Source organism: Brachyhypopomus gauderio, chromosome 15 (genome assembly GCF_052324685.1).
Source record: "Brachyhypopomus gauderio isolate BG-103 chromosome 15, BGAUD_0.2, whole genome shotgun sequence".
In the NCBI taxonomy this organism is placed as follows: Eukaryota; Metazoa; Chordata; class Actinopteri; order Gymnotiformes; family Hypopomidae; genus Brachyhypopomus; species Brachyhypopomus gauderio.
In genome coordinates, this window is record NC_135225.1 from 8,160,526 (window position 1) to 8,171,311 (window position 10,786).

At 39.8% G+C, this 10,786-nt stretch overlaps 2 protein-coding genes across 2 annotated transcripts; both read right to left on the bottom strand.

Annotated features, from left to right (window-relative positions):
- Positions 1 to 1,320: 1,320 nt before the first annotated feature.
- On the bottom strand, positions 1,321 to 5,194 carry LOC143476733 (dual specificity protein phosphatase 13A). Its single transcript, XM_076975068.1, has 3 exons — positions 4,644 to 5,194; positions 4,127 to 4,344; positions 1,321 to 3,153 (listed from the first exon to the last, which is right to left on the bottom strand). The coding sequence occupies exons 1-3, from the start codon at positions 5,009 to 5,011 to the stop codon at positions 2,942 to 2,944; spliced, it is 798 nt and encodes a 265-aa protein (XP_076831183.1). The 5' UTR covers positions 5,012 to 5,194; the 3' UTR covers positions 1,321 to 2,941.
- Positions 5,195 to 5,233: 39 nt separating this feature from the next.
- LOC143476734 (dual specificity protein phosphatase 13A) lies at positions 5,234 to 6,498 on the bottom strand. Its single transcript, XM_076975069.1, has 3 exons — positions 6,271 to 6,498; positions 5,955 to 6,172; positions 5,234 to 5,433 (listed from the first exon to the last, which is right to left on the bottom strand). Exons 1-3 carry the CDS (start codon positions 6,420 to 6,422, stop codon positions 5,234 to 5,236), a joined length of 570 nt encoding a protein of 189 aa, XP_076831184.1. The 5' UTR covers positions 6,423 to 6,498.
- Between the last annotated feature and the right edge of the window lie 4,288 nt (positions 6,499 to 10,786).

Below are 10,786 nucleotides of genomic sequence, written 5' to 3' on the forward strand. Positions count from 1 at the left end.
GGTATTTATATATACTGTACCAAAGTAGTAATAATGCAAATACCCAGGAGGAGCATGAATACTTCATTTATGTTAATAGCTGATGCTATGAAGGCTTACCTGGGCTTTATTAAGCACTTACTTCTTCCAGTCCTTTACTGATGGGATTTCCAAGCCTTTTATTTACTGCAGAGAGCAGCAGAGCAACTTGTTAAAATGATAAGAAAAATAAATAAATTAAATAAATGTGTGTTTTCCCTTAGCAATATACTGCATTTGTGACACTCAAGTGAAATGAATGCGGTGATCAATATCCACTACAGCCGTGCCAGGGGAGAGAAGGAACCCTGGGCTCCATCACGCGGCATTTGTCCCCTGATACACACGGCTGGCCAAGGAGCTACGGTCACTCCCTAAATTCTCTCCTTCTTAGTCACTACCATGATTTATCAGCATCTACTTCGTGCCAAACAACTAATCAGGATGCAAAGTCGTGTGGTAATTGAATGTTCCCCAAAGGAGCTCCGGAGGGATGTGAAGTGGGCCTCTGTCTCGCTGGGGTTTGTGCAGCTGCAGGTGGAGCTGTCACAGCTACTGCAGGATGGGAGAGGCAGAGGGAAATTGGCCTGTGTCTGCTGATGGCTCGTACAGGCTAGTATTACCCCATCACACTCCAGCAGCCTAGAGGGTTGGTGTCAAACACACACCCACCACTTCTTAAGGCTCTGGTGTAGTCTCATGGTGCTGCACCAACCTCCTACACGTGTGGAGTCTCGCCCACAAATCCAAGCAATCCATTTAAATTTCTTATCTGAAATGAATTAACTTAATCAAAGATGTGTTTGATGTCTCATCTGAAGCTGTATTTTACTTCCCCTCTCAGGGTTGTGCAGTGCAAAATCATTGTAAGAACAGATGGGGGGAAGAAAAGTATCATCTCAAGATTTTTTGCTACCTGGTTGCTACCTCAGAGGACAAATTGCGGGCAGATTCTGCTCCCATCCTGTTTAAAGTGGGGCACTGACCTCTGCTGGAGACATTCAATAACACAAAAAAAACCTGAGTTCCATTTTTCTAAATAGCTTTGAAATTAACATTATTTTAATGGTCACTGCTTTTTAGGGATTTTTATGTGTGTTATCATTCAGAGCTAATATAAGTCTTAATTCAAATGAATACTAAATGTATAATTTGATTCTAATTTTAAAGCACACTGTTCATTTGTTGTTAATTATTTAAGTTCACACAGGCATCACAGATATGAAAGTAAGAATGAAAGGAATTTTTTCCTTTCAAATGAGGTAAATGTACCAGATTTTTTTCTATTGCGCATTTGAATATTTACTTTATTGGGTATCAAATTACATAAAAGACTTGGCATCATGGGTTGGCTCTTTGCAGCACATGTTTAATTCATGGCTTTGCATGCAAATACCACTTAACTGAGAATTCATGTCTGCTGCAAGACTCCAGCTTCATAGTGTGTCATCAGACTGTGGTTAGAATCCTCTGAGAAGCGGATCATAAAACCCCATTAGGATACATATTTCCTCTGGGGGATTACTCTAGGCCTGATGATATAGATCCAATTGGAGTCAGTCTACAACAGGAAGAGCTAATTTCATTATCTACCCTGTGTGAAACCATATTTTTCTCTTGCAAGCATAATTCCACAAACAGCATGAATCCAACAACAGGAGATTAGTCTGTGTTAACTACATTGAATTTTTAGATCCACCTCGACGTCTAATTGACCATTAATGTACTATTGTTATGCAACAAATGTAGCTTGTGGATAACAGAAGAATGAAAGCTCACTAGCTTAATATTAACTATTCCACATAGAAATCTGAATATTCCTCATAAGACTATGTTATCTGGCAAATGACGTTTTATTTTCAGACTGTAAACATGGCTAAATCTTTTGTTCTTGTTGCATTTGTAAAGTAGTAGCACGTTTACTCCTTTAGAAAAATGAGAAACACACTAATAGATTTACACAGTCACCATTTTGGCTGCTGTAAATGTATGACCGATTCCATTTTATCTTCTGTGTCCAATAATGTTACCAACACACTGAGAGTGGCTGGGGCAAGTAAAGAGTGATACCCATTTACAACATGGTCCAAAAAGATGGAAGTAATTAATTTACACCATTCATGTTTGAAGTCAATTACATTATTATAACATCAAATAAAAGTGATCATTTAGTCCAATCTAATCGTTATACATTCTTACAGTGCATTTCATATACAAGTTTCCAAAAGGCATTCCTCTAATCTGAAAAATCACCCAAACAAATACACACCACAATGTTCAACATATATAGAAAGAATTTAAAGCCTACATGTATATATAATCCAATTTTTTTAATCATTTTGGATTTCTCATGTACTTTCCCCTGCATGAGCTTAAACAGAATGTCTCTGCTTCAAACGTCTTCTTGCATGGAAGCACTTGTTATTCCACAGTGTGGAGCTAACACTTGAGAGCTACGTTTGTGGCGATTGCCTCTGCCTCAGCAACTTGCCAAGTGACACTCTTATCTCCGTTTCCTAGTTTGGTAGGGTGTTGCTCTTCTTGGTGGATTTAAGGCTGTGATGGCAGTCAGTCTATAAAGGGATCCAGAAGGGTTCTCTGACAGGGAGTCTTTCTATCAATTCTAACATTATGAATATATCTAATCATGACCCTGTAGAAAGTGAAATAATCTGCCTGTATTCTGTAAGCTAAACCCTGTGACCATTCTTACAATGAAAGTACTCTTCCTTCCAGAATGAAAAGCTAAGAAATAATATTTACTGACAAATATACATAAATAACATGTATACTTTCATTTTAACTATGTTTTTACATTTGAATAATCCTACATTTCTTAGCATGGAGCAATATTTATGTATAAACAGTATAAACAGTGGTTAGTCTCTTGTGTCATAGCATTAGCCTGGAGTGTCCGTGACTGTCAGAGGATTGGACATAACATTCGTTTTCTCTGTAATTGGGTGTCCAGCTCCAGAAGGAGGAACAGAAAGTTCCTGTTGGGATAAATAGCTCTTTTCTGTATGACCTTCTGAATTGCACCACGAAGAGTGAGATGATGATGTAACATGAGGTAGGCCAAGACCAGGGTAGATGAACGGCTCACTCCCATGATGCAATGCACAAGCACCTTTCCTGTAAGTGAAATACACACTGGACTTAGCAACAAAACCGTAACATGAATGCTTGATATCTAAAACTCCTACTGCTTTTGAAACCTCTTCCTATAGTTCATGATGCAGTATGTGACAATGTCTCAAGTCACTGATGGTAATATATCTTCTGATATTTCAACCTGTTTCTTACTCACCTGCTTTGGTTGCAAGTACGAAACATTATATAACACATCTTGTTAGTTCAGATTTCTAATGCTCGTGTCATCCTCCTCTCTCTATACTTATCCATGTCCCCCTGTTCTCAACAATCTTCACTGGCTCCCAATAAAGGTTCATTCAGACTATAAGATTCTCTTACTCACCATCGAGGCTCTCCATGGATCGGCCCCTTCCTGCCTTCCTGCCCTGTCCCCCACGTTCCACCTGACCCCTGCGTTCCTCTGCTGGTCTTCTCATCACCTCCCCTTTTCATCTATCCAATGTTGAATTTCAGGCCATCAGCTGCGTGACGCTCTGCCTGTGGAATGCCCTGCCTCTACACTTAAGCTTTCTAAATTCACTGGAAGAGTTTAAAGTCTACCTCAGAAATCATCCGTTCACTGTGACCTCCTCTTAATCCACCCCCCCCCCCCCCTTTATTTTGAATTATTCTTGCGTTGTCTAGTTTGATACATCCCACTCCCTCCTGTAATGTGTCCTTGAGTAAAGATTCCTTGAAAAAGGTGCAAGAAAATATAATGTATTATAATTGTTGTTATTATTTACTCAAGCTGCAGTAAAAATCATACAAGCAACTATAGTACAGTTATGTTAGTTAGTATAGTTATGATGGTATAACAGCGGCAGAATTGTATTCTGTAGTGCTAAACAGTTCACCTGGTAAAATGTACCTGATTATCTTCCTTTATGATGCAGAAGAAACAGTGTTTAAAATGCTAAAGCAGGTCTGCGTTTGCTCAACCCACATAAGTCTGAGAGTAGACCATTCTTACCATGTTTCTTTTTTAGGGCTTTGTGAATGAAATCACACGCAGGTCGAAAGTGCACGCTCAGGTCAAACTTAGAAGAGTCTTCTGCTGGGATCCCATAATAAACAAACGCGCTGCCGTAATAGCCCTGGTCACCAATGCTGCCCTGCTTGGAATGTGCAGCGTTCAGGATGTGAGTGATGCCCATCTTCTTCAACGCGTTTCTGTTCTGAGCGATTTCACTGCAGAAAATAGGACACGTTTACAATAATGTACGTAGTAGTCTCACGCAGTGCCGTCAAAGAAATCACGCCATTTTGTGAGAGAAACGAAAAAAACTTTACAGCATATTTATGAATGATCTTAAGCCTAAATGTCAAGTATATAGGATACAGTGCCTCTACGAAGTAATATATAATCTTAAAGAAATATATGTTTGTTGTAACATGTTGTATCATGTTAATATTATTTAACATGATACAAAGCCACTGGTTTGTGTCTATGTAACAGACAATCACATGCACAATTATGTAACACTTACATATTCCCGATATACAAGTTCGGCCAGACCTCATCGACAGCAGTTAGATCAAGTTTGCATGTGTCCAGAATATTCTCCAACGCTTTGATATCGGCGACTCCGTCTTTATTCGTCTGGGAAGTCATTCTTATCTCTGAACTGGCACGAAACGGTGGAAAAGAGACTGTCGCGACGACGTCCTTATTGCAGTCACACAGCGAGCTCCACGTCGTTCTCCAGTAACACGCGTGATGGGAACGAACAGGTGGCGTTCGGTCATCCGAGCGCGCGCGCCCACCGAACACTCGGACAGTGATTGCAGTGATGCGCGAGCCCGATCCAAGCGACATCCTCGACAGTGGCAGTGAGTGCACTGTGGATGGGCTCATTGTGTTCGTCGGAAGGGACGACAACAGCAGTCGCTTTGTTACTTATAACGGCGCTTAATGACACACACGAATCACAACACAACCCGCATTTACATACTATGCCAAAGTGTTGCAAAGAAAATTGGTTTTGATAGTCAAAAGTCACTCGTTCAGTTCTGAGGGCGAGCATAGAGTCAGTTTTAAAGGAAAATAATTCGGCTAGTTTTCTGTATGTCAACGTCACTAGTCCTGAGATTCTCTCTGTAACTTGCAGTCCAGAGATATAAGCTGCCTAAGAAATCCTCTATTTGGAAAAATCCATCTCTTCTCTTTAACTTTCAGGATAGCATCCATCAATGTGTAATTGTGATAGATCATTAAATAAGCCAGGACCAACGCAGCAGAGCGACTCACCCCAACAGCGCAGTGTACAAAGATCTTGGCTGAGGAAGAGGGAATATATACATCATTAAACAAGCTTAGCTAACAAAGAATATGTATCAACTTCATTTGAAAAGCAGAATAAACTGATGAAAACAGTAATGAGAAACCGATGAGTATATTTTGCCATCCCACACGAGAGTCCTAACAGCTCTTAAAAATAGTTGTAATTTTGAACCAAAAAAACTTGGTGTCCAATTATCATGGATTTATTATAACGATGTATAGAATGCTGAAAAATATAGTATAGCCTACATAGAGAGAGGTAGTCAAAACTGCAGTGGAGCACAGAAGGTTTCATCATTTCAGCACTTTTCCTGCACCACTGATGAAGGCCTGTCTGGAATGTCTTGTTCCAGCTTTGACTACCTCTACACCTTTTTTCTACAATACACCGCACTGCTGTATGCACAATACTCCGCAATTCTTTTAGCAATGTATTACTTGCTGGTGATTTCATTGTCACAGGCATAGCACAATCAATAGAGCATATTATTTCACAAAAAAACTAAATATGTTATACCTCCTGCAGTGCTAAGAGCCTGATGAATGTATTCTGAAGAAGGGTAGAAGAAAACTGACATATCAAATGTAGGCAGGTCATTAGCTGGCACTCCATAATACTTCACTGTCGTGCCATAGAAATCATCACTTCCTTTGCAACACATTTTGCCATGAGCAGCATTCAGAACATGAGTGATACCAAGTCTCCAAAGGCCATATCTGTCATGAGACATATACCTGTAGAAATGTCAGACAATAGGATTATAGTATTATACAACAGGAGGTTACTGATCATGGAGACTGTTACAGCCTATGACAAACATTAACAGACTTACATGTCTCCCAGAAATAAATTGGGCCACACTTCATCAACATGGTTACATGATAGCTGACCTTCATGTAACAGGTCCTCCAACTGTTCGATATTAGGCGATTCATATGGAATAAAAAGACCATTTCCCCCTTCGCTGCTTTCATGAGAATCCATCGCCTCTTCAGTGTTCGAAGAGATTTGTTGTACTCCTACAACTCTGGCTTGCTGAATGACACCGCCAGGTGTGAGATCACTGCACTTAACTCAGGCTTTCCAGTAGATGTCAGTGTGTTTGCACAATTTAGACGACAAAACGTGTCACTGGGTGTGGGAGTGATTTCAAGTGTGAACTTATTTTAACATATCTTAAAAGTAAAAGTAATTAAAGTAAAAATTTAAAAGTTAGTAAAAAAAGTAAAAGTAACATAAAATAAAGTAAAAGTAATGAATAATAAAATCTTTTCTGTCTTTAGATAGTATATAACTTTTTCTATAAAGTGCAGCTCACATGAGGCGATTAATCAAATTGCTCTGTTGTCCTCAAATTAACCAGTTTATATTCCACAGAGCAGTTTCTCCACACACCTCCCAGTTAACCAGCAAAGCTCATCAATGCCTCTACTTCCCTAGGAAGCTGAAGAAGGCTGGACACCCACAGAACCTCCTCATGAACTTCCACCGGTGCACAGTCGAGAGCATCCTGACATACTGAGTCACATCATGGTACGCTGGATGTCACAAGAGGGAGCAGAAGTCAGCAGCAGAGGGTCATCAAGGCAGCACAGAGGATAATCGGATCTGATCTCAACGCCATGAGTGACATCTTTGACAAACAATATCAGACCAGGCCCAGGACCATGAGTGACCCAACCCACCCTGCTCACCACAAGACTGAAAAGCAGCTTCTTCTCCAGAGCTTATCTTAGGGTGACCATATTTTCATTTGGGAAAACCAGGACACCTTGGAGGGGCGGCACATATACTGTGGCATGCCCCCACTTAACAAATAACAAATTGTTAATAACAAATGATAGTCCAATGAAGGTAATTTAAAAACCTGAACATTTTCTCACTTAAAAAAAAAACCGGGACGCCCGGTACAGGACGTGAAATACAGACATGGAAATATGGACGTTTGGTGACCCTAGCTTATATATCTTATTTTATATTATCTCATGAATGCAGTCATGTTTAAAACAGATATCGTACAATCTCTGAAACATCCAGACCACTAGGTGTCAGTATTGTGGATGTTTCATAACGTGAAGCATCGTTGGAAAAAGAGGTGTGGGTGGAGGTTTGGAAAGCTTGCTGGTTGAATGATAAGGACAGTGGGCGTGTCCAAAGGTGGGCATAGTAACCCGACAGTAGGCGGAAACGCGCTTAATTCCTTTGTGATTTCTGGAAGCAACTGTCCTCAGGTGAAGGAACCGTTGGTGGTTCCGTCCTCTGCCAGGTGCTGTGGTAGTATGCACAGTTAATGTTATCCGAACCATGTTCTTACAGGGACATGCTACTAGTTACATAGCCGGGTTTATTGCCCATCGATTGTATTAGCTAATTAGCATGCAACTGTTTTCCCCATAAATATAATATACATAGACGCCTCATGGACGGACACCGCTTATTGGCGCCGACGTAACAGGCGGCCGCCATATTGGATGGGTCTCCCCTGCGCTCCAAGTACATTTATTTGCACTGAGAAAAGAGTATAATATAACTATAATAATCACAACTGCGCATCTTTACCCGATTTTCACACAGTTTGGTTTGTTACAAACAGCAGATATGTAGTTATGACACAGGACGCTGTTACACATTACATACACATTAAATACGTGCTTTCATGCTGAAATACTGCTGAAATATGCTTTTTAACAGACAGACATATGATATTGCATAGTAATAAGTGTATAAATTAATGAATTATTATAAATTAATGAAAATTTTATATTTTAATGAATACATTTTCATTGTTCATTTGAAACTATTACACACACACACACACACACACACACGAATTATATACACATATATGGGGCTGAGCATCTAAAACACTTGAAAAATAACTGTTTTGCACAATTTCTTGTGTGTGCTGGCACTCTGTATCTCCAGGGTAGTTAATTTTGTGATGTGGTGCAGCCTTAAATTGTGAAATAGAGACAACTGACAGGAGCATGAAATTATGGTTGTCGATTCCGAATTGGGTTTCTGCAATGTGCTCCCAGACTAAAAACACATCTTCAGAACCAATCTCAGCCTGAACGAACTGGTTGACAAAGGACACATTGACACCTGTTGATTTTTGGCGTATCACACGCTCTGCTGCTCTGACCACCTTCACTGTTCCATCTGAGGGGATCATCAGACCACCATTGTTTTTAAGTTGAAGCAGATGGTAGCGCTGGTCAAAGGATGAGGGTACAGCAGCTTTGACAAGGCTTGCACGGCACACCTCACAGGACAGTTTTTTCAGAATTCTTCGGACAACAAACCCTGAAATGTAGACCAGGGCATTGTCCACAAGACCACCAAAGCGGGTGGGCAGGTAACTGTGGTCACATATGACTGCAGACATGTTTGCAAATGGGGACGGGAGCTCTTCTTCTACCATTAAAGCAGAGTGCATGTCTGCAGCCGATAGTGATACAGTCTCATCTTGTGCTGCCACGTTGCCCGACGCACTTGGTGAGACACCACAGCGCACCATCAGACGACGGGAAATGCCCTGGAACTGCCCTGCAGTGGGACTGTTATTCCACCCTCCTAAAAAAATCTAAAAGATTTGCACACTTAGATTACAGAGATATTTAATGAGGACAGTCATAGTGATCAAAGACATATCTTCTGTATGTATGGAAACTGTATAACCATTTTTCCTCACAGGCTATGAAATGTATGTATGGTAAAAACTGTATAACCATGTTTCTTCCATAGGTAGGCTATAAAAACATATGCATAGGTGTCTGAAGAGGTCTATAATATATTGTAAACAAGTGATGTATATTCTCTACTAGAATGTGCCCACCCAGATGGTACCAATATCCGCTCTGGCTCATGGACTGAAAAGACTAATTATAAATGTGAAATTTCTACCTGACGCCCTGACAGAATTGAACAAAAGTTGCAAGTGATCCTGACTGAAGCGGTATGTGCAGACATAATGCTGAACTTGGAGCAGGTCAGGGATCATTGAATTTTTTGTGTTCCTTGTTGCTACAGGCTAAAATATAAATCAAATCAAATATATTTGTATAGCGCTTTTCATAACACATGTTGTCACAAAGCGCAACTAAGTGACTAAATATAAGAAACTGAAAACAGCTTCAATAAAAAAAATTGAATTAGTATACCACATTGTATTGTAATACACAATACATCACTAATCCCTAAACATGCAGAAAGAACAAAAGTTAATCACACTTTGCTAAAAACATGTATTTACCTTTTAGCAAAGTGTGATATTAACTTTTGTTTCACATACAAATACGTGCTTTCATGCTGCAATACTTGGTATTATGCTCCTTAACAAAGACAAGACCATATATATATAGATAGTGTCATCTCTAAGCCTGACAATCTGCCCTGTCCTGTCAAAGTCATCTGGCTTGAAAGTGCTTGCTACAGAGCTTGGATGACTCGGTAGGAACAAATCCCTGCCTTCTTACTGCAACTTCCCATTGCCTCCTCAAGTCTATGTTACTGGGAAACCTTCAAAATATGAACAAAAACGCATGAGATAATGAGAGAGGCTACCTGTTCCTGCTATTAGCATTTTGTTAGTAGCCAAATAACCTTTGTTACAATGGCAGAATATTATAAATGGTAAAATAACAAAAAATATTGTTAAATTTTACTTGTGAAAGGTAATCCCACGCGATCTGATTTCGATACTACGCCGATTATAGCAACCGTAGGCTGCACAAAATACCGGCATAACTGCTCTCTGCGTTAGAGCTGGTGCGAGCCTTCAGTGAGGAGACCCATCCAATATGGCTGATGGTGCATATTTGCATCTTTTAATTACCTAATTTTTTTAAACCAAAGTGAGACAAATGCGATAATATACATGGTAAAAGTGGAGGCAAAATAAATAAATTTAATCTAAACATTTATTTACTGTTCTGATTTTCACAACTTTATCAGTTACCTTATGCAATATTTGTCAAAACTCCCAAACTAACCTTCTCTATTTATGTTTTTGGGGCATTTGAAGTCGCATCCAAATACTTAAAAAAATGTTTCATTGTTTTGTTCACTTTTCCGTTATCGTGTTTCTTGAATATTGACCAATGTGCTTTTAATACATGGCTGTTTTCAAAAAAACACATTTTTAAAGAGTCGAGAGATGTTCTTGTGTTTAAGTGTAGATATAAACACAGAAGCGTATTTCACAGAAGTGTAGTCTCACAGAAACTCAATTACAAGTAAAAGGAAAAACACACACAAACATAAAAACGTACAATTATCCAAGACACACGTGATGAAAGTCCGTCACGGACAAGTGACCACGTGCGTGATCTGCGGCTGCGCGCGCG

Excerpts from the sequence above, each read along its gene's own strand:
- LOC143476734 (XM_076975069.1), bottom strand. The coding sequence starts at position 6,422 with ATGGATTCTCATGAAAGCAGCGAAGGGGGAAATGGTCTTTTTATTCCA. Across the intron at positions 6,173-6,270 it reads AATTTATTTCTGGGAGACAT|GTATATGTCTCATGACAGAT; the intron begins GTAAGTCTGTTA and ends ACATTTCTACAG. Across the intron at positions 5,434-5,954 it reads GGCTCTTAGCACTGCAGGAG|CCAAGATCTTTGTACACTGC; the intron begins GTATAACATATT and ends CCTCTTCCTCAG.
- LOC143476733 (XM_076975068.1), bottom strand. The coding sequence starts at position 5,011 with ATGAGCCCATCCACAGTGCACTCACTGCCACTGTCGAGGATGTCGCTT. Across the intron at positions 4,345-4,643 it reads AACTTGTATATCGGGAATAT|TGAAATCGCTCAGAACAGAA; the intron begins GTAAGTGTTACA and ends TATTTTCTGCAG. Across the intron at positions 3,154-4,126 it reads AGCCCTAAAAAAGAAACATG|GAAAGGTGCTTGTGCATTGC; the intron begins GTAAGAATGGTC and ends TTTCACTTACAG.